The sequence below is a fragment of the Halictus rubicundus genome, chromosome 8 (genome assembly GCF_050948215.1).
Source record: "Halictus rubicundus isolate RS-2024b chromosome 8, iyHalRubi1_principal, whole genome shotgun sequence".
Taxonomy (NCBI): Eukaryota; Metazoa; Arthropoda; class Insecta; order Hymenoptera; family Halictidae; genus Halictus; species Halictus rubicundus.
The window spans coordinates 14,344,056-14,365,776 of record NC_135156.1 but is presented as its reverse complement, the minus strand read 5'-3'; the positions used below and the strand labels follow the sequence as shown (position 1 = coordinate 14,365,776).

The 21,721-nt window shown below is 43.5% G+C and overlaps 1 protein-coding gene across 6 annotated transcripts in view; it reads left to right on the top strand.

Moving 5' to 3' along the window:
• Sk (small conductance calcium-activated potassium channel) overlaps positions 1–18,265 on the top strand; it is a 279,006-nt gene extending 260,741 nt beyond the window's left edge. For all 6 annotated transcript variants that reach the window (XM_076792011.1, XM_076792010.1, XM_076792014.1 and 3 more), the window contains 5 exons: positions 4,120–4,255; positions 8,689–8,799; positions 15,864–15,991; positions 16,116–16,185; positions 17,403–18,265. In XM_076792011.1, coding sequence (XP_076648126.1) covers positions 4,120–4,255; positions 8,689–8,799; positions 15,864–15,991; positions 16,116–16,185; positions 17,403–18,020 — 1,063 coding nt within the window. In that variant the 3' untranslated portion in view covers positions 18,021–18,265. The remainder of the gene's footprint in view (positions 1–4,119; positions 4,256–8,688; positions 8,800–15,863; positions 15,992–16,115; positions 16,186–17,402) is intronic.
• The last annotated feature ends 3,456 nt before the right edge of the window (positions 18,266–21,721 follow it).

Here is a 21,721-nt window from a genome sequence, read left to right as displayed (position 1 = left end):
ACGTCTTATTCGGTGAATTTTTTTGCCATAAAATTGGTTCTTCAATTGTTCTATCCGACAATCCCGTTATCCGTGGCCTCTGTAGTCAGGAAAGTAGAATAGAGACGATCTACGACCAAGTAAGTGGAATAGGGATGACATATGGCCAGACAAATAATAACCAAACAAGAGAAATGGGGTAGATTCATGATCACACGAGCGAAAGAGGAATGTTCAGTGGCCAGACAAGTGGAATGAGGACTGCCTGTGGCCTGGCAAGTGGAATAGGGAGTACGTATAGCCATGCAAGTAGAATAAGGTCAACCTATGGGCCGACAAGCAGAACAAAAACGATTAAAGTACAAACAAGTCGGCTTACAGACAGTTCATGAACAGGCTTGTAAAGTAAAGACGAACTATAGTTATGCGAGTAGGATACTACTGAACAAGTTGAAAAGCATCAATTTAAAAGCTGAGATGCAAAATTAACAGGAAGTATGGTCAAACAAGTAGAATAAGGTCAACCTATGAGCCGACAAGCAGAACAGAAACGATTAAAGTACAAACAAGGGGATTTACGGACAGTTTGTGAACAGGCTTGTAAAATAAAGACGAACTATAGTTGTACAAGTAGGATAGTGCTGAACAAGTTGAAAAGTATCAATTGAAAAGCTGAGATGCAAAATTAACAAGAAGTGTGGTCAGGCAAGTAGAATAAAGAGTCTATGATCAGACAAGTGTAGTGTAACAGACAAGTGGAATATAATAGAGTATGATCAGACAAATGGAATGTAGTCCGATTTATGGTCAGAAAAACAGAATAGACACAAATGGTGGTCAGGCAAGTGGAACGTGGACCAATTTATGACCAGACAAGTAGAATAGGGAAAAAATTGTGATAAGGGAAGTAAAATAGGTATAAACATAAAGCCCTGTTGAAGAATAAATATAGAACAAGTAACGCAGCGTTTCATTCGACAGTCTGAAATTAATTCGATTTGTAGTTCGCGTAATTCTTGGCCGCATATTCTCGACGATCGTGAAAAGTTTCTCTCCCGGTTTTTGTATTGTGCAATCTCGTCACACAGACGTTCTCCGCGGGCTCCCACGGAATTAGAATTTTAGACACGCCGGATAGGAAAGCCGATACATGCTCTCGAAAAGAAGCATCCGGGGAAACGGCTGGTCTCCCGAGATTCGTAGATCCACAGACCCGAAAAGCTTCGTTTCTTGCTCGCACTCGTGCGAAACGATGGAATCGTCTCCGTTTTATCTGGATCCCGTCCGACCTGGCACTAAAGTTCGAAGGACACTGTAAATTCCGCGCTGAAATAACAGATGGAGACAATCCGCCTCGCCCCCGAATTCATGAGAAGCTTCTTGGCCAAGATGAATGTCCTCTTCATCCACTTACTTATTTTTTTACTTATTCAGTCCCTTTCGTCTTGTGTACTTTCTTTGAACCGGTATATTATTGTCTACTTTGGAAAAATGCGTTGTGTTGATCAAATGTGTTTGCGATGTATACGACGTTTAAAATTAACCACTGCGTAATCCTGTAGAGACGGGACAGGATTGTAAAAATTATAATCTTTTCGGATTCGTTTAAAATTATGCCAACAAAATTGTAGAAGAATAGAACAGGAAAGTTTCGGATTAAAATTAGAATAAGACAGAGACAGTATCCAGTAAAATGTCGGAGCAGAAGTAGTAAAATGCCCTCCCTATTCGCGAGAGAATGTTGTAAAGAGCGAACAAAAGCCGACAGAGGTAAAATAGTTATTCAAACGGACGCAATAGTTTTTTCTCTCGGCGCGTATAAAATTACCGGCCTCTTTAGGCCAACAAAAGGCTCCGACACGTTGAACAAACGAACGGGACGATAAGCAGACCCTAACTCGCCAGGGAAATTTTTAATCTTTCATGTAGGCAGCATTGTTACTGCAGCGATGAGGCTAAAGAATTATTTCCTGGCCTGGCCGATTTCATTCTTCACCGCTTAAAATAGTAATCGAAAGTTTCGTTTTTTCGCGGGATAACCAACGAGTTCCTGGAAGTTTGACAAATTTTACGAGTTAAGAAACCGATGAAACAACGTTTCGTCGAGTTTGCAGTAACTAAGTTCGCGATAACGACTCCGAGGGATCGTGGATGGACCGACTTGAACGTCGATAAATTTCGCTCTCGGTGCTCTCGATGACCGGAAAATATAATTTGTCCGACATGGAGGACGCGATCCGGCAAAAACAATCCATCCTGCCGAACTTTTATAACCGTTCGTTCGGCGAGCAACTCGGCGAGCAGCTCGGCCATTTTAAAAACCTAACGACCACCGACCCGGTTCCGTCCTGCAATTTATTCACCGCCACGGGGGAGAAAACCCGTTTCTTGCTCATTTTCGAAAAAATCTCATCGTTTACCACCCCCGGCTCCCGTTGCCCGTTTCCGCGGCTTCAATTATTTTGAGAGCCGCCGCTTTTAGTGCGCTATCTGACCGTGCAATCCAACTTGCTCGCTTTAATGCCGGTGCGTAATTAAAACAAGTCGGAGATCGACCGGAGAGAAACCGGCGACTTAATTAAATCATCCTGTCCGTTGTTCTGTCACGCTTCTCGGCAACAATTCGTCTCGGCACATCGTAGAAGCATAATTACAGTACATTGTAAAAGGTGTGGAGAAATTTTCCGGATGATACTCCATAATGTCGGCAAACGTATCCTGAAAATATCCTGCTAGGATGTTGCTCGTTTCAATTCAGAAAAATATTGTACAGTCATAAAAGGTGTACGCCACGTAAAGTGGAGTTACAGTTGACCATTGTGATGGAGTTTCTCGAAACGGCGGATCTTCGACGTCCGCCGGAAGTTGCCCGTTCTTTTAATTGACAAATTCAATTTCCGTAGCCTCGGGCTTCCGACGGGCCGTGAAAGAGATCCCGCCTGAATGAAATCTGTTGTAATGCTATCCGTCCTATTAGAACGGCCGCGCCGCTTAACGATTAATCCCTGCCTGTTATTTTCATGTTCGATTTCCGATAATGAATTTCGTCGACGCAACCGAGAAGACGATACGTCGTTACGCGCATCCTAACGAACGAACCGGCCAATCGAGGGTTTAATGCGATGGAATTATTGTAACCGGACTCGGCCGTAATTAAGACCGATGGAATCGATTTGGCATTCGTATATCAATTCCGGAAACTTTTTAATTATATTTTTCCGTGATCGGAACCGTGAAAACCCGGTATCACCAGTTCGTAGAAATAAAGCCTGGCTCCTATATTGGACATTAAATTCGATGCGATTTATCTCTGGTAATAATTAAAGAATTACAAGGTGAAATATTGCGTTGCTCCAACGTTGGACCTTAATGGACGCCATTATCGAATGTAGCTTAACACTTTATCTGCCGGAAGCCTGCTAATAGGATTTTCAATAATCGTGCTGTAGCAAAAGAAAGCTTAGAAATCTTTTTTTCAGAATAATCCCAAACGAAATTATTAGATTATGGTACACGAGGGCTTTTAAAACATCCTTAGATGGATTATAGATTTTGGAAAATTATCGTCGGTAGATAATGTGTTAATGAAATATGAGTGTGAAATATAAGTTTGTACCCAAGTACAGTGTTTAATTGATGTATGTCCAAAACACGGGTATAGAAATTGACATATGGCAGTGGGGATAATTCCGCGACGTTTATCACGCAGGCCTTGGCGACATATATAGAGTAAAGACTGTATATCGAACCTATTACAAGTCCACAGAACCTCCTAGCTAAAAGGAGAATATAATGTATTAATGGAGAAATGTGTAGAGAATTAATTTCGGACGTAACGATCGCATAATTTCCCGGGGAACACTTTATTCCGGGGATTAATTAGGCGAAAGTAGTCGTCGCGTTGCCATCAGTGGCACGTCGGCTAATCCGTTAAACCTCTTAGAATGTTGCGCGAGGCCGGGCTCTCGTCACCGGTAATTTTCGCAATAAAGATGGCGGCGAAGATTGCGCCGTTTCCGTCGACGGTCGCATAATCGTTTCGCCGGGAGGGGAACTACGATTATTCGCCACCGGCTCTTAAGACCGTGCACACTAATATATACACATATTTCAGCCATGTTTTCTGTTGTGTGCCGGCAGGTTCCACGACGAGGAGCACGCGAATCTCCTTAATGCGATGTGGCTCATCGCAATCACGTTTCTGAGCGTCGGTTTCGGTGACATCGTACCCAACACGTACTGCGGTCGAGGTATAGCCGTATCCACCGGAATAATGGTAAGGCCAGACTCGCGAAGTTTAATACCGGATGTTGCCGCGAGATTTGCGACCGGCCACGTGCTCCCGCCGAGCTATTAAGACGATTCGTTAACAGGGCACGTGCCGACGATCGACCGAGGCGAGAACACATCGGGCGCGTACAGTTTTTCTGTTTCTCGCTTTGTCTAACCGGACGTTTGCCTACCTTCGGATTTCTCGCTTAGAATAGACTAGAGTGCATAGAAACTGTGGTAGCTTGTTAGGTGAGCGCAAAAGTTCTCCTTTCCGCAACGATCATGCTCTTTCTCCAGGGAATTCTTGTGTAACAGATGTAAAAGTACCTGTAGCATTTGTAGAATTTTTTTTCGGGAATAGTATCGAAGATACCGGAATAGAATTTTTTGGAAAGTGTAGCTGCATCCTTACCCTATATAAACATATTTTTCTTTTAGTTGCATTCGTTCAATTATTTACTCGGCAGCGTACGATGATGAGAAACTGCTCGGCATGACTGATGACACTTGAGATACATAGTCATTTTTATTAATTTTTTCGTGAAATGCTATCAATGGTGCGGCAATGAAATTTTTTGGGATGTGTAAATGCATCTTTAAGCTACACGAAGATATTTTTTTGATTGCAATTGTTCACTTATTTACGCAACAAAGTATAGTCGTGTTACCCCGTTCGGTGTGCAAGTTGTTACGAAAGTGTTGCAAATGAAAAATAATACTGTTCGCATAGTGCTTGAAGAAATTTATGATAAAACTGTAATGTAACTTCGTTATTTTCGCGTATTCGATCGCGAAACTTTGAGAATAAATTTCCCCACATGGAAATCGATTTTTCGAACCTGTTACACGAGAATCTCCCCTGTGAGAATCATAATGGACAAATATTTGAAATGATCCTAGGTTTGTGTAATATTTAATTGGTCACTAAGTTTTTTTACATTTTTAGCGGAGGTTCTGTTATTGAATTTCTCACTCATTGTGTGCGACAATTTTCACTCATTTTTACCACATTCAGTTACCCACAAGGTTTATTTAAACGCCATATGAAAAGAAAAATTTAAAGAAACTTTTTGGTCAATTCTATTATTACACATGACCTAAAAATGCATAACAAGGCGGTTTGTTATTAATATCCTAGCAAACATTGTAGAAACAAAATAGATGAAAATAGTCTGCTAATAGTGTTACACGCTCTTTTGTCACATGATTTTAAAAAGCATAAGAAATAGTGTGAAAAACATTGCAGTTAACAAACAATAGTTCATTTGCTTTCACTATTCAGATACACGATAGCATCAAACCGCAGCATGAACAATAGAGACCATTAAACTGCGTATCTTTACAAAAATGTTCACTTTTCTATACCATTTTATAAAAACCTGACCAATCGAACAATTTATTTCGTTGCCTAAAATCGCCCTTCCAACAATTCCAAGTAAAAATATTTTCTTAATGAAGGTATGTTCTTGTATCTTGCAAATTTCATTGCATGTTACACATTCCCTTGCACTTTAAAAATATCAATGTCTCCTGATTTAACTATTATGTGTAGACTGCAGATTTTATGCATTTATCACAAAAATTAAACATGAAACATTTTCAAAAGAATTCTCGTACATTCTTCATGACTTATTAAAATTGTTAAGGGAAGAAATAAATGTCTATAGGGTAAGGGACCCAATTACTGTTGGGGAACCAATTACTATGTTAATTGTATTTATCTTTAAAGCATAATTAATATGAAAAAAGAGTGTAAAAAATAAGTGTAATTAATACAGGCACAGTAATTGGTACCCCCACAGTAGTTTGGTCCCTCTCGCCCTACAGCTTATTTATCAATTAATGAACCAATTTGGTGCACAAAGATCCGCAGTCAAATTGAATGTAAAGATGCGCAGTCACCACGAACGCATCGCTGAATAATTCTCCAACGAGAAACCGCCAGAACTTTTGCAGTCACCTATATCAGTCACCTGTCGTCACTAATCATTCCAGGAATCTCGCTGTCATCGAAGGGTTGTCAAATAAAAATCGTCGAACCCCCCAATCTCGACGCATTTAGACATTTCCTCGACGAGATTTTCGACGTGTCGCTGTCGTTCGAAATCGCATTCCGTTGCGTCGTTGCATTCGAAACGTCGGCAATTGCAAGATACCCGGCCGACTTCTATGCAGCGAGTGTTGCCATGCTAAGGGGTTATCGACCACAGCGGCGCATGCAAGTGGCAGTTACGATGCACTTGGACCGACACTTCGTCACGATAAACGCTACACACCGGGGTCTAATCTCACCATTGGGAGTCCTCTCCGGGTTCCTTATTGTTATTGCACTCTCGGCTCCGATGCTAATTCGCCGATTTAGGGCTCGCAGCCGTGAATCGTTAACCAATTTGGCCAACGCCCCTGGTCAATTCCCCGTGAAATTCTGCTTTTGATGGCCGCGGGGCCACGGAATCTCAACGACGCTTCCGGTTCTCTCGGCGTTTATCGCTTTTGCCTCCTTACGGAACCCCGGGTGATTCCTCTGACGCGGTCCGGATAATCAGCATGCAAATGGAACCATAATCGGGACTCTCGTGTGGCCTGTTAGACGCGACACCTGGCTCACGCTCTTCGTCATCTCGAGTGCCGCAAACTGATTACACTGCTGCGTAATCTCAAACGTCACCGGAAATTGCTACTTAATTTTCAATCTGCCGTAATAATTACAGAATGCCGACTCTCTTCCGATATTGTCGCACAGCGTGGGAATTCTCTGCAATTGTTCTGCTGATTGAATGTCTACGATCATTTGAAAATGTTTAACACTGAACCCCTTACTCGATTCGTTTCATAGCTGTGCGAAATAGGACGACTTTATTGTCAATGATGACCACATGTAGATAAACGTTTAACACCCTGACTTGATTTCTTTCACAGCTATGAAATAGAATGACTTTGCCGTCAATAAATGTCTAAAGGTAAAAGAAGATTTATATTTATCCTATACTGGCATTTATTCTAGTACACGTATAGTGTAGTTACTTTAAAATCCTCAACTTTAAACACGCATAGCTTTTCGACCAGTGAATTCCTCGCGTAAAAACTTCGATTTTTGTCATTTTCACGTCAAGGTGTGCAGGATTGTACCGTAAAAAGTTCAAAATTTCTGGGTTGCCGAGACGAAGTTTAGCCACCGTTTTTGAACTAGACTAGAAAATGCTCGTAAATATTCATCCAGCAGTACATGCCACATTTCGCGTCACTCAAGACAGCCGTGGTGCGAAGCGTTCACCTAATAAACTGTAGAATGAGCCGAGGTGTCGGCGAAATCGAAAAGTACAGCGCGAAATTGGACAGGGCGAAGGAATATTATGCAACCGAGAGGCGTCCGTCTTCTAAGAACGACTTCGTGCAGACGTCTGGCTCGATCCCACCCCTTCGAAATTCGCCGCGATATTGCCTGCTGGTGGTCCGGATCTTGCTGACGAAGCCGCGTTTTGCGTTTCCTCGACACAACGCGGACAGCATTTCCCTTCGGTGTCTGCGACGAAACTGCGAAATCTGTCCGCAATTAAGGGCGCGCTGTTAAAGGGGTCGCCTCGTTGTCTTTGACGGTGGCAAATTCGACGGAGAGCGACGCGTGGAACGGCGGAGAAAAAAAAGAGATCCTTTTAACGGACCGGCAGGATTTCCTTAAGAGGATTGCTAAACCGGCCAGTGATGGAAGCGAATATAAATCCTCCTCCGGCGACTTTCGATGCTCCGCTGTGCAGTTTGTTGGCTACTTCCTGATTAAGAGCGTTCCAAATGGAGAGCTAGTCTGTCGAACATTGTTGTTCTAATTTCCGAGGACCTTCCTACGCACACGCAGATCTATTAATTAACAACAGTCGAGAGATCGAATTGATCTGTCGTACATGTTATCGGAATTCTTCGAGGTGTCGCATACAAACATTCATTTAGGTAAAAATCTAGATGCTAGACTTCAGGCGTCATCTAGAGAGATCATGTTAGTTCTGGTCGATTCTTTAGACTTCCGCTGAATAGTGATCGATAGAGTTAGAGCTGAGGATCCATAGCATGTTTTTTATCAAATCACTTCTATCTCGATCAGTAGTGTCATCTTTGAGAGTACTGTTCTAGAAGAGATTCTGTTCTCTTAACATTAGCTAGCGTCATCAAGTAATTATGGCGGAGGGTCCGGTGGTATTTTAATTTTGCTTAACGACCGTTCTCGTGTCTATTGTTTCGGGGGAAAGTGAAAATGTCGGCGGTAATTGAGACACAACAGAGCCGCCGCGGTTCCGTTTCTTGTTCGCAGGCGTAGTGGCAGGGACCTCCGAAGATTTTCGATGAAATTAGTTCGTAATTAGAGACGCGGCTGCCGCTAGTCTCGTAATTAAGTGTACAACGGATAGCCTCCGAGTTCACAGGTACGTTTCACGGTGTTTTTAGGGCGCCGGATGCACGGCCTTGCTGGTGGCGGTTGTTTCCAGGAAGCTCGAGCTCACAAGGGCGGAGAAGCACGTTCATAACTTTATGATGGATACGCAATTAACGAAAAGGGTAAGAGACGCCAAAAACCGCTCGTTACGTCCTTGCGAGGATTGCTAAACAATACGTACGTGTTACGCTGCCGCTCCTGTGACCGTGGTGTTGCCATAACAGAATGTATTCGTGGCCTGCCCGCCAACGTAATCGTCCTGTGGAAACGGAACGGCCCGAGGTCCTGCGACAGAGTGCGTTGTCCTCTTCCTCGTTCTTTCCTTCGTGGTGCGTGCTGTGCGACCGGATCCTGGTCCTTTCGCAGGAAACAAGTTAGTTTTTTACTAATGGCCCCTACAATTTTAATGAAATTTAAAAGCTCAATAGAATTTTAAAGGAAATTTTCAACATTTTATGGAAATCTTACCCCCATTTCATGGGGTGTGTTATTTTTATTCAAAATAACTATCCATGTTGTGTAGTTATATGTATTTCTTATTTGCAACGTATCTTTTTTCAAGATTAGTTCTCTGACCACGTGTTTTTCATGCTCAGGAGGTCGAAGGAAAGAGGTTTTTGAGAATTTTTTTATCAAAAACTGTAAGACTTTGATCAAACATTGTTTCTGTATTTAAAGTGGTGTATTTTAGAGAGTATCTCGTAATTTTTTTGTGTAAACATGTATATTAGTTGCGAAGTTATGGCTGAGTTCTTGAAGATAAACAAATCATTTGTACATTTTCATACCTGTCTACAAAAACGATGGTTGTTGGTAAAAATGATTGTTGAAGACTTTTTTGAATTCTATATTGTACGTAGATTTCATTAAACCCAAAGTTGGCCATTTCTAAATAACACTGTTCATATATGTATTCTCGGGAAAACGAAAGAAAATGTCCTAAAAAGGACATCAATAGTAGTTCAGAATTAAGATAGTATTGGAGCAATTTTAATGAATGATGAAGTAGAACAATTTCGTTTGTTGAGAACAATGTCTTATCTTGTGTATGTTGCAAAATGTTTGTTTGTATTATTATGTATAGTAACGTGGATGTACTAGAGAAAACATTTGAAGACGTTGTATCTGTGGTAGTTCTTGTTGTACGTACTTGTGGAATTTATTTAATTATTTTTTTACTATTTACTATATTTCTTTCGATAAACGTTTTTTCTGCAGTGTAGAAAGCATTTTAACTTGGGGAGGGTATCTTTTGCGAAAATACATTGCGCAAATAATTATATAAATCTTTCTGTCGTTATACAATCTTTAAAATTAATCAGTGCATATTTTATTCTTGGAATGATCGTTTAACACGTTGGCTGTCGAACCGCAACTCCCAGAAATCCAGCATCATCAAAATATACAACCATAAAATCTCCATCGAAATGACTGAACCCCATAAAATCCAATAACGTCGAAGCGTAAATTTATTTGACAAAACCGAAACTAGAAAATCTCCGACAGCTTCAAGACTGAACACCGTAAAATCCAGCAGTGATCAAAATGTAAATGTAATTAATAAAATCGAAACTGGAAAATCGCCCACATCAAAATAATCGAACTCCATAAAATCCAGCACATGTCAAAATGTAAATTTAATTAATAAAATCGAGAATAGATCGCGTCGATTTTTTAAATTTAAATAAAAATCGATTTCTAAATGTTAGGAAAGGAAAATGTCAGTCAACGTGTTAACAATTTTATCCGACGGGGTTGTTGGGGTTCATAAAAATTGCGAAACTCGACTGCTTGATTCTGTTTTACATTATCCACGGCCTCGGCAGATTTTAGCAAAGTGCACACACATTGCGGGGGAAGGTTCGCGGAACAGGATAGCATTTCCGTCATGGACCGTCCGCGTTACTTCGTCCCCACGCGTACACCGGTTGACGGGCAGCCTCACGAATCTCAAACTTTCACGTGACCAGCACAATGTACTTTGGAAATCGTTCCGTCTGAACCTGTTTGTCAGAATTTTCTTGTAATTGTTAAGAATCCTTTGTGCTGAGTGTAAGGGCTCCGTCGAAGTTTGTCGTCGAGAAAACCGTCTGCTGTGGCAGAACATAGAACAACGATGGGAATTGAGTTTCTGGCACGATTTCTTCGTGATGTGATTCGTTGGTTACCTACTCGTGACTCTCAAGTTTCGTTCTGCTAGTTTGCGAAAAGTCCCCGTGTCCTTTTTTCCGGTTCCGTTACACGTGACAATTGACTTTTCGAGGAGCGCGACAACGACTCGACAAGGAACAAAGAAACCGTGAAAGAAAAAAAGAGTATCCAACGAAATATTTTGCCAACGTTCACAGTTTCATTCCCGTTGCGTTCCAGAGGCGCAACACGAAATCGGTGTAACGACACGACCGAATTTTTTCGCTTTTAACAGTCGTTTGACTGCGGTGCTATTCAAACTGTACATTGAGAAATCCGCGTACTTCATCGTGCCTAACGGTATCCCCAAAGAGCCCTTGTAAATCATCCCGAGAAGGGCTGAATTAAGTTCCACCCCGGTCGAATTGCCCGTGGCGTTTTTGCAAAATCGCTGAAACGAGTCCATTTCGCCGTGGACCGAAAAGCGAGCTTTCGTTTCGTCGCGTCCATTAAATTCGCTACGACTTTTGAAAATCGAAACGGGAAAGCAAAATTCCCTAGTGACTCGCGAACTGAGCATTAAACAGGTATTCTGGTTTTGCGATTTTTTTCTAGACGGTGGATAAAGTTGCACTGTTGAGACTTTGTGGACAATAAGACTCGTCTTTTGGCTGTTTAAGAATATTTTTTAAAGTTGATAATGTCTATTACTTTCTAAGTTACTTGCCTATACGCGAGAACATCCTTGCTCGTTTGTTCGAATATCCTCGCCGAGGACGTTGCTCTTGTTTCAAGTCTAGTAACTGTGGCATTGTTTAAACAAAGCTTGAATCCTTAAGAGCACTGCTGTTGTCCCTACCACGATCATGAATTTAGAAAATTTTGTTTAAAAATGGTTGATGACTTGAAGCCGAAGATGTATTGTCTTCTGTTAAAGTTTTACAGTTTTTTTGAGTTTGAGGCGCCAGAAAAAATTGAAATTCGAATGACTTTATTCCGATATTGTTAGAAATGCTGTCCGCAGCTGTTCTGAATACACGGAATAAAGGGGAAAGCGTTTGACCCGTTCTCTCCCGAGAAAAACGAGGCGACAGTGGGGAAAAAGTTTGTTTCAACAAAAACGCATTTAAAGTTTCAAGCACAGTTTCAACGCTCGCAAGTCGGGCGATTAATACGGTTTCGAGAAACCGTTTGGCAGAGGTCGTTGTTCAGACGACAATGATTGCAGGGACACGGGATGACCGATTGTTTTCACTTTGCGAACCGGAATACCGCTTTAATCCTCGGTTACGACGAATCGCAACGCGCCAGAACGGTATCTTTTCTTGGCAACTTCGTAATTTGTATCATGTTCCGTACGCAGCGACGGGTACAATGGGACGTTTCCGTTCCATTCTCAAGAGACTTTCCACAAATTACCATAGCGAACCGGATTAACGTTAAAAGAAGCCAGGGAGGGCGGGGGAAGAGCGAGAGAGGAAACGAGAGATAGAGATAGAGAGAAAGAGAGAGAGAAGGAGAAAAAGAAAGACTTATATTAATAAAGAAGAACGAGCGGCTCGCTCGAGTGAACGGAGCTCCCCGGGAAAAGGAAACCGACTGTCTTCGAGTTCATTGTGTCGTCCGGGGGCCGTCTAATGTGTCATTGTCATTTTTATCCGTTCCTGATGGTCCGAGTGTCGGCGATCGATCCGCCGTGCCGCGCCGCGGGGTCAGCCGCTGGTCCTCGAACAAGGGAATCGCATCTAACGAGACAAAAGCGGCATCGACCCTCGTCCCATCCGGCGAAAAACTTGAAAAATGAGGGGAAGAAGCTGCGACGACAAGGGACCGGATCGTTCGATCCCCCCTGAAGCTCGTTTTCGAAAACCGTGCGTCCTAGATACTCGAAATCCGATCGATCCGCCACCAGGAAAAACTTTCTTTGCGCGGCCGACGACGCTTCGAACTATTGCGAGTTCCAGGAAGGTTCCGCGACAATTAGGGAGGATGATCATTCCTATGCCTCGTCTGAAGTCGACAAATTGCATGCGAACGACAGAATCGTTCGATTCTCCCTGAAACTCGTTCTCGTTGCGCAGCAGCCATGGAAGTTGCTCGAATCTCGGACTATCGCGAGTACCGGGAAGGTTCCACGACAATTAGCGAGGACGATCGTAAAACAGTGACAAACAGTTTTTTTTTTTCGTAAATCCTGCGAAATCCTCCGGAAACTCGAAATGCGATCGATCTTGCTCGAGGAGAAAGTTTTTGTCCCGTAGCAGCCACCAGGCGGCTCCGTAGATGAATTTCGAACGATTGCGAGTTCCAAGCAGGTTCCACGACAATTAGCAAGGATGATCATTCGAAACGGAGGCCTCATAACGTATTTACGCACGTCTGAAGTTGACAAATGGCATGCGAACGACAGCCGTCTTGGTTCTCCGCCGCGATCGAAGGCTCCGGCCGCGGCCACTGAATTAACAAACAGCCCCGCGATATTTGTAAACCGGCGGAAATATCAAAGTGTTACGGCTATAACACCGGAACTTCCCGATATCCGTTTTGCACCAGCTGAAATTAGGTACAGTGAATTCTCGATGTATGTCAACAACGCGGATGTTATGTTTACACTCCTCGGCGTCCGAGGCCCCTCGGGCTTAGGGACCCCTCGCGGGGTATACACCGCGGTAGTAGGGATCGTTCCGCGACGTTTATCATCCAGGCCTTGGCGACATATATAGAGAAATCGCTGTACTTCGAACGGTCTACCTACCGTATTTTTTGGGGATTGATTTTTCACGTTGGAATGGAAATAGTTTTTGTTCCGTAAAATGGCAAATCAAATTCAAGTCGTTATAAAGAATATGCTTCACTGCTGACATACAAGATTTGGTTACCAAAAATTTGTCAATATTTTTAGAGATGCTCGAATCTGTGTCATTTTCATACAGAAATATCGAATAACTTTCTGGGGCTTAAAAAAATAACATACGGGAGATTTTGAATCAATTCCAGTTTGAGTAGATCCCAAAATATCGTGATCATTTTATAAAATATAGACCCGTCTGCAGTAACAATATCACTGATGCTCTTTAAACAGAGTCTACATTGTTAATTGTATGATTTCAATCGGACGAATAAAGAGCTGTTTATTACCAGCAATTTGCTACCAGTAGAATAAATTGTACGTCAATCGTGGCTGTACAATAGACTTGCATTTTCACCAACAGAAAGCAATATTTCGTCACGTACGCTAAAGTGAATAATAAGCGGCATTTTAGTAATTTTCTCCGAAAACAATATGGCTGTCGGAAGCATGTCACGGTTCGTATTGTCCGTAGAACGCACGCAATTTGACGAGCAGATCTTCAGAACAAAGAGCGCATAATGAAATTTCAAATCGAGCTAAATTATTCATGGGCTAACACGCAGGATCCCCTGGTAAATTGAATTTTTTTCCTCGACTTGTAAACAAATCAGGGTTGTCGGACGAATCCTATCGTGTCTCTCTCTCTCTGTTATCCGAACGTGTAGAGTTGTTTTCGATGTTGAACGTTTCGTGATATCATTTTCGTGATGCCGCGGGTGGCGGTGCCTCTTATCGCAATAAGCAGACCTTGAATATGCTTGCTTTCCATTAAGCGTTCTCGGATCAGCTTCCGGCGAAGATTATCGGACGTTTCGGAAATTGAAGTTTTCCGGGGCTGTTTTATCGCGATGGAGCCACCGAATTCTCTTTTCTGTCGATATTTCTGAAACTCGCAATAAGCATGATTGAAAAAGGACTTCTCGCAAAAGTTCGCATCTCTTCCGAGTGTATTGATTCGGCGGTTCTAGAACGGATCAGGTAATTCCCTTGGAGTTTCGGTAATCTGTTTCTCTCATTCTCAGTTTTCTGTAAATAAATTTCAGGAGCTGCGTGTACACACACACACGGTGAGTAAAAAAGCCCATCAAACTGTTTCAGTTCGAATCCCAATCGGATTATGTTCCCTATTTTCATGTCGTTCGCCAGAACGATCCTTATAACGTTTTATTTCAGCATTCGGTGAACTTGTACATACTGTTCTGATGTGTATAGCGATTTTGTTTAACCCTTTGTGGACGAGCATTCTCCAAAATGGTAACACTTTTGCTACCTATATTTCATTCCTCGTCCTCACTGTTAAAATGTTTCGCCAAATTCAGCACACCTTCCTTACGAAATATTGAAAACAATTTAACAGAAGTATATTGAAACTACGATTGTAAAGTGTATCAAATTAATTAGACTATCTTCAACGTGTTAAAGACATTCCCATTATGTAAAAAGCCCGCGAGCATGCGACCAAGTTTTAAACACTGGGAAGAAGATGTTAATTTAATTTAATTTTCCTTTGTGTAAATAGTTCTATGTTACTTGTTCGTGATCGTAGATATTTTTCCTCAAAGGGTTAATTCGCCTCCCCGCCGGATTATCGAAACTCCTCTGTAACTATTAACTCCCATTTACCACTGAAACTGTCGATTTGTAATACAATGAAATATTTTGTTTGTTTCTCAAGCAAGGATTGTTGAAGTAAGTAAGCCCGGTTTAAATATAGAAGAAAGCACCAGGTAAGAGCAATTAGTCCACTAGTGCTAGCTGTGAACAATCATGAAACCACCAAAAATATGAGACAAAGTTCCTCACAAAAGGGGAATTGCACGCTTGTCGAACAAATCACCGAGGCCACGATCATTTTTCAATGTACACCGCAATACTGTCAAGCCCCCCCTCCCCCCGTACACGATTACCCAGAATCCGATGAAACATGCGTCGTCGAGTATTCACGATATCGGTTTGGACAACGATTCACGAGAAAGAAACCAGACCGGAAACGATGATCGAAACACAAGACCCTACCAAAAAAAAAAAAAAAAAAAAAAAATAGGGTGCGAACATGAACGGAGCGAACGTAAATAATTCAAAACGAACCACAACACGAAGGGATACCCGATCGATAGCCAACGTTGTTTTTGTAGATGCGGCGGAATTCGCCTAACGTTCAACCCCGGAAAAGTTTAATCGCGTTGCGAATCTGATCTGTTCCAGCTGAAAAACGCCGCGGCGAACGTGTTGCGCGAGACGTGGCTAATTTACAAGTACACACGGATCGTGAAACGTGTCAATCCGGGACGTGTTCGAACGCACCAGCGGAAATTTCTGTTGGCTATATACGCGTAAGTCGATAACTGACTCCTGATTGACAACCGTAGCCGACCCCCTATCCCCATCATCCCCTTCCCCTGCCCCCTCGCCGTAAGCGGCACGATTAATATCCGCATCCGTGATGCAAACTTTCAGGCTCAGGAAAGTGAAAATGGATCAGCGAAAATTAATGGACAACGCCAACACCATCACCGATATGGCCAAGGTACTCCACCATGAAAACGACACTGTGTTCTCGCGAAACTTTTTTTTTTATTAATTATACCGAAGGAACAACTTGTTTTAGGCAGGAGACAAGTTATTTTTCAGTTTGTACTAGTTATTCAAATGTATAATTACTCGACGAACATAATATATTCGGGTCGGATAATATTATTTGCTCTGTCGCACAACGGATAGTGTACAATTCATTATTATTTACGTATCAGGTCGTTCGATTACTCCTTTACGATCAATCGTATTTGCGGTCTCGTCACGCGTTACCAAATAATTTCATCGTCGCTGTTACATGAACAATACATTATTCTTCCCCCGTTTAAGCACTATAATTTCTTCTGCAATACACTTTATGCTCACCGTGCCCACTCTTTCACTTTTGTACAGAAAGTTAAACGACAGCACTTGTCTCGGAAAGACTGCATGTCCACTGAAGGATCAATGCAAATTTTAGCTTGCAGAAACAAGGAGATAGAAAACACTGCACACTGAGACACTAATTTTCTGGACGACGTACCACCCCTGACTGAAAATATTCGATCATAATCGTAAATGTGAAGTACCACGTCGTTGAACGAAAACGTTCGACATTGGAGTGTAAACATTTCATTTCCTTCCAAACAATTCGGATACAAATCCTCCCACAGTGTTATCCCAACACTAGACTGCGGACATTTAGGCAGAAATAAAAATGGTCTTCATTGATGGCAGGATATAGAAGCTACATTCATTTGTTTTTTAAATAACTCTAGGGGGCTGAAAATGAAACCTCAACATTTATATTTCTTCAAATGTTCTTCATGCGTTACATTTTTCTCATAACTGCATAAAATCCGCAGTCTATCAATCCTCCAGCCTACCTCCAATGTCACTAGCTCTATTAAACAACAAGAAAAAATCCGAGAAAAGTCCCCTCACAATGTTATCCCATCACCGCCATCCCCCTATGCCACCACCAAGTTTCCTAGCTCCATAAAGCAACGAGAAAAAAGCCGAGAAAAGTCTCCTCAAAATGTCACCCCACCACTCCGTCACCCTGATCCCGCCATTAAGTTGACTAGCTCCATCAAACAACACTCTCTATAGGGCAGTCCGAACAACAGCAACGACGAGCACATAATTCCTCTGATCGAATACTTTCACCCAGGTGTCCTCAGACATCGGCCACCGAGCTTCAGCCTCTAACACGTCATTCTCTGTCGGCAGACGCAGAACACGGTCTACGAGATCGTCTCGGACATGAGCACGCGTCAGGACAGCCTGGAGGAGCGTCTGGTGGGGCTGGAGGAGCGGCTGATCGGCCTAGAAGAGAAACTGTCCGGCCTGCAGGGTCAGCTGGAGCTGCTGCCAGAGGAGCTGACCAGGTGCCTAGCTCAGCACGCGGAGCGTATGGAGCAGAGGCGTAACTTCCTTCATCCAAACGCTGCCGTCGCGATGGCGTCGTCCGGCGGCGTTGGCAGCGGTGGTGGCAGCGGCGGCGGTGTCTCACCCGGAAATAGCCTAACGATGGGCATCTCCGGCAGCAACGTGTCCGCGCATCATCCGCTTGCCAGCCAATCGAACTCACCTCTGCTGCCATACTCGAGGAGCGTGCCGAGCGCGCCCAGCACCATATCCCTACACCCTTGGCCAGTCAGCCCGGTCCTGCCCCCGGTGTCGAGTCGCACGCCACACCTGGTCCCAGAAACCGGTAAACACCAGGGCCTGGCACATTCCACGGTGGCGGTGACCGCGACCTCGCAGTCTGCCACCAGGCTCACCTCGCAGTCCAGAATGGGAGGGCTGGGCAACAGCCAGGGGTCCGACAAGTCTCCACACAGCTGAGTCTCGTCTTTGCAGCCGCAGCACTCTTACTAAGCGTGACCGACACCTCAGAGTGCCGGCCACGCCGTAGACGCTCGCGTACCTTGGAGTCCCTCTGTCGACGATCGCTAGATCTATCTCTCTTTCTCTTCCTCGCTCTCTCGCTTGGGGACAGGAGGCTTCTTCGGGCCCACCGGTCCCTGGACCGGTGCAGACTTCAGTCGCTGTTCAAACCAGGCACCTCGAACCGGTATGATTCTAATAAGGGTTTCTTTGTTTTGAAGTCCCTGGTTCAAACTAGGCTACGTCTGTCCCAGGTCCGCGTAGGGGCCCCTCAAACGCCCGTTTCCCCCACCAACCTCTCCTCCATGCAGCGCGCGCCGCGCGCCTTCGAGACGCCACCGGTGTAGCCAGATCGGAGAAATCGAGGGGAACGGAATTACCCTCTCTCTGTCATTACCGGATTAGTCACGAGACATTATCGCGTGATCGGAAGTGTGGGTCGTTGGTGGATACTTGCCGTCTAGGAGTAGAGTGGGAGAAAAGGTGTTGATCTGGCAACACTGGGTGCTACTCGCGGCAGGCGAGGCGCGCGCTTTCTCCATGGTAACGGCGAGTGCTGGTGGGGAACAATGGGCGCTATAACCGGGACGATTTTGTCTCAATCGAGACAAAACTGCCCAGGTCTGGACTCTACAGTCTTGCCAACGAGACGAGACGGTAAAGCATCAGCCGTGAGTCGTTCGTTAACTGTCTGGGAAGGGTAACTTCAATTCTGTCGCGCTCGAGTGGCTATGTTTACATTTACTGCCTCGGCTCGGTGAACAGACTATAGGTTCAACGGGACGAGTCAGGGCAGATAAGCAAATATAAACAGAGTGGATACCACAGCATTGAGTTGTCGCAAATGAAATGTCCGATTATTCGAATGCCAATGTCATGAAGTGTTTCGATCAAGAAATACTTTGCAGTCTTCAAGTTTCGAATACATCAGATTATACTGAAATGTCTGATTTCACTTTTAACACGTTTCGTGCAGTGTTGAATTTTCCGTAGAGAACCTGTTAAACCGTTTTACAACAACAATTTATTGAAATATGAATTTTTACTGTATCTTAAATGCTACACTTTTTTCTTGATAATTATTACTTTTACTGTACTATATATAGGGTGATAAATATGTCACAAGCAAAACAATTCATTCTAGTAGTGTGGGGCATACAAGCGACTCGCGTAGCTTGAACCGAAAGTAATCGATAATTGGTCCGGCACGGAACACGTTGAATCAATTATATGTCAACGTCAATCAATACGGTTATCGTGCATTCTTTTTATATCTGTGGAAAAACAACAGATTCGCGATAGCGTTACGTAACGTTGTAAAACCACAAAGTGGAACCACGAAATGGCAATCTTATGAATGAGTCATACAGTCAAGAATCTTGTGATCCATTGACAGAATTTGTTGCTTGCAATGGTGTCTCTTTTGGTCAATACAGAAAAAGTTACAACTATAATACATTTGCTCGACAACCTAATACATTTGCTTATCTTCACTGACTCGACCAGCTGGACGGAGTACAGTGATTTCTCTATATGTGTCGCCAAGGCCTGGATGATAAACGTCGCGGAATTATCCCCACTACCGCGGGGTATAAACCGTGAGGGGCCACGAAGCTCGAGAGGCCTCGGTAAACATAACACGGCTCGGGTATGTCTCCTGGACGATACGTGACGCTGGAAAGACCCGTGCTGATGACATATATCGAGAATTCACTGTATAGGCAGCTAGGGTTCTAAGTCCTTGCTCTTCCCATCTGTCATCAGTCCCTGGACCGGTGGAGTTCTGTCGGCTATCGACTTCAACATCAATCGCTGTTCAACTGGCCCTCAACTAGGTCCTTAGGGTGCTAAGTCCTTCTTTGCGCTCTGGCATCGAGACAGTTCTAGATCTAGAAATCTGGGAACTGTCCAACTTCGTCCACGGGAAGAAGGCACAAAACATAACAAGCAAGACTTCCGATACCAAACTAACTATTAACAAGAACAGCAGGAAATAGTCTCTGATTCGTTCGAATTTCTTCGATGAAATAGGATCCAGATGAGCAACGATTGATCCTTGATCTCTCCAGGCCCCATTCGCAACCGAAAGTCTTGCAGTAGCGTAAACAACGGGTCCAATCCTCTTCCCGATTAGACTGTCTGTCTTCTAACCAAAAAGTAAATACGAACAAAGAAAGAAACACGTGCAGACACGAGGGTCTCCGGTGAAATCGTGAAATTTTGCGAGAAGTTCGAAATTCGACTCAAAACCTTCGCAAAACAGAGGGACTCCGAGATTCGAAGCGTCCTCTTCCACTCGCTGCGAGCTGCTCCCCTGCCCAACTTGCGTGCCTGAAAACTTTTTTCTTAATATTTAAATATATATTCGACAACACACGAACTCCATCTTTATCTCTCCTGTATACCTCGTGAAACGGGAAAATGGACGCGGACGAGGCGCAACGTGTGCAGAACATTGCGTCAAGAGGAACAAGAGAAACGAAAGTCTCCCCTCGACGAGGACAACCGACAACAACAACAACAACAACAACAACAAGGTGGCTATTAAGATGGACGCTAAAGCGAGGACTGAATTTTCGCAACTATGCTGTAACACACACACACACCTCTCTCATTTCGCCCGCGATAACGGACGGATAAAAATGTACCGCGGAATATTTTATGAACAATTTTGCACGAGAACGAGCGAAACGGATCTCGGGGACGCGATGATGCGGGCCGGAGGCGCATCCTCAATTAGCAATTCTGAGTGATTAGTTCGAGGAGATTCGTGGTCACGTATGACCCCCGAAATTGTCTCAAAACAGCGTCTTGCTGTCTCGCTTGCCGCGACCTGGTTCTTGCTTTTCGATTATCAGATTAGAGACTGGCGAGAAGTGTATGCTGAGGATCGCGACCGGAAGTGTCGGCGCAGTCCTATGAGTTTTCAAGTTATGCGTTCACTTGTAAATTAATTCACTACGATTCACAATTTTGCACCCTGAAGCCTCCATAATCAAAACTGTGTGGTTCTAAGCCCAGAAATTTTCAAATCGCTGATCCCCAGTGACCCTGAATTAGTTCTTGCTTCAAGTATTGATTTCGTTGAAAATTGTTGAGCAGAAGGTGACTGCGCCGGCAAAGAATTATCAGACCATCTTGGATTGTCGTGTCGTGAGTCCCCACCGTTCCAAAAGATAATTGCTATGAAAAAATTGGCGTCCCCCTTCGAGTTAAATCGGAGCCTAAGGATCACCACGAGACCGGGGTTGATGAAGGGAGATTTCAAAGTGATCTTATCCGATTTAACGTCCGTAGGTTACTTAGGATATTACACTGTTAGCGTATGCAAAATACATTGTACGAAATTTTTTACAAACAGGCTACGCACAACGTGCAAAATGCGTGCGCAGTGTACACCGGTCGCCTGCAGTGTAAACATTAATTACATCAGAAATTGTTGACAGAAGCTCGTGATTTTATTAACCCTGTATCAGACCCAAGGACAAATATTTATTTTAAAAATGTCTTGAAAATATTGCAACGTCCACGTGTCTTTCAAGTATCAAGAATAGTGTACAACAACAGAAAAAATAATAAAGAAAACGTGCTTTTTCATTTCGATTACTAGAAGCAACATTTCAAGCAGAAATATATAAAAATTAGATACAGGGTTAAAG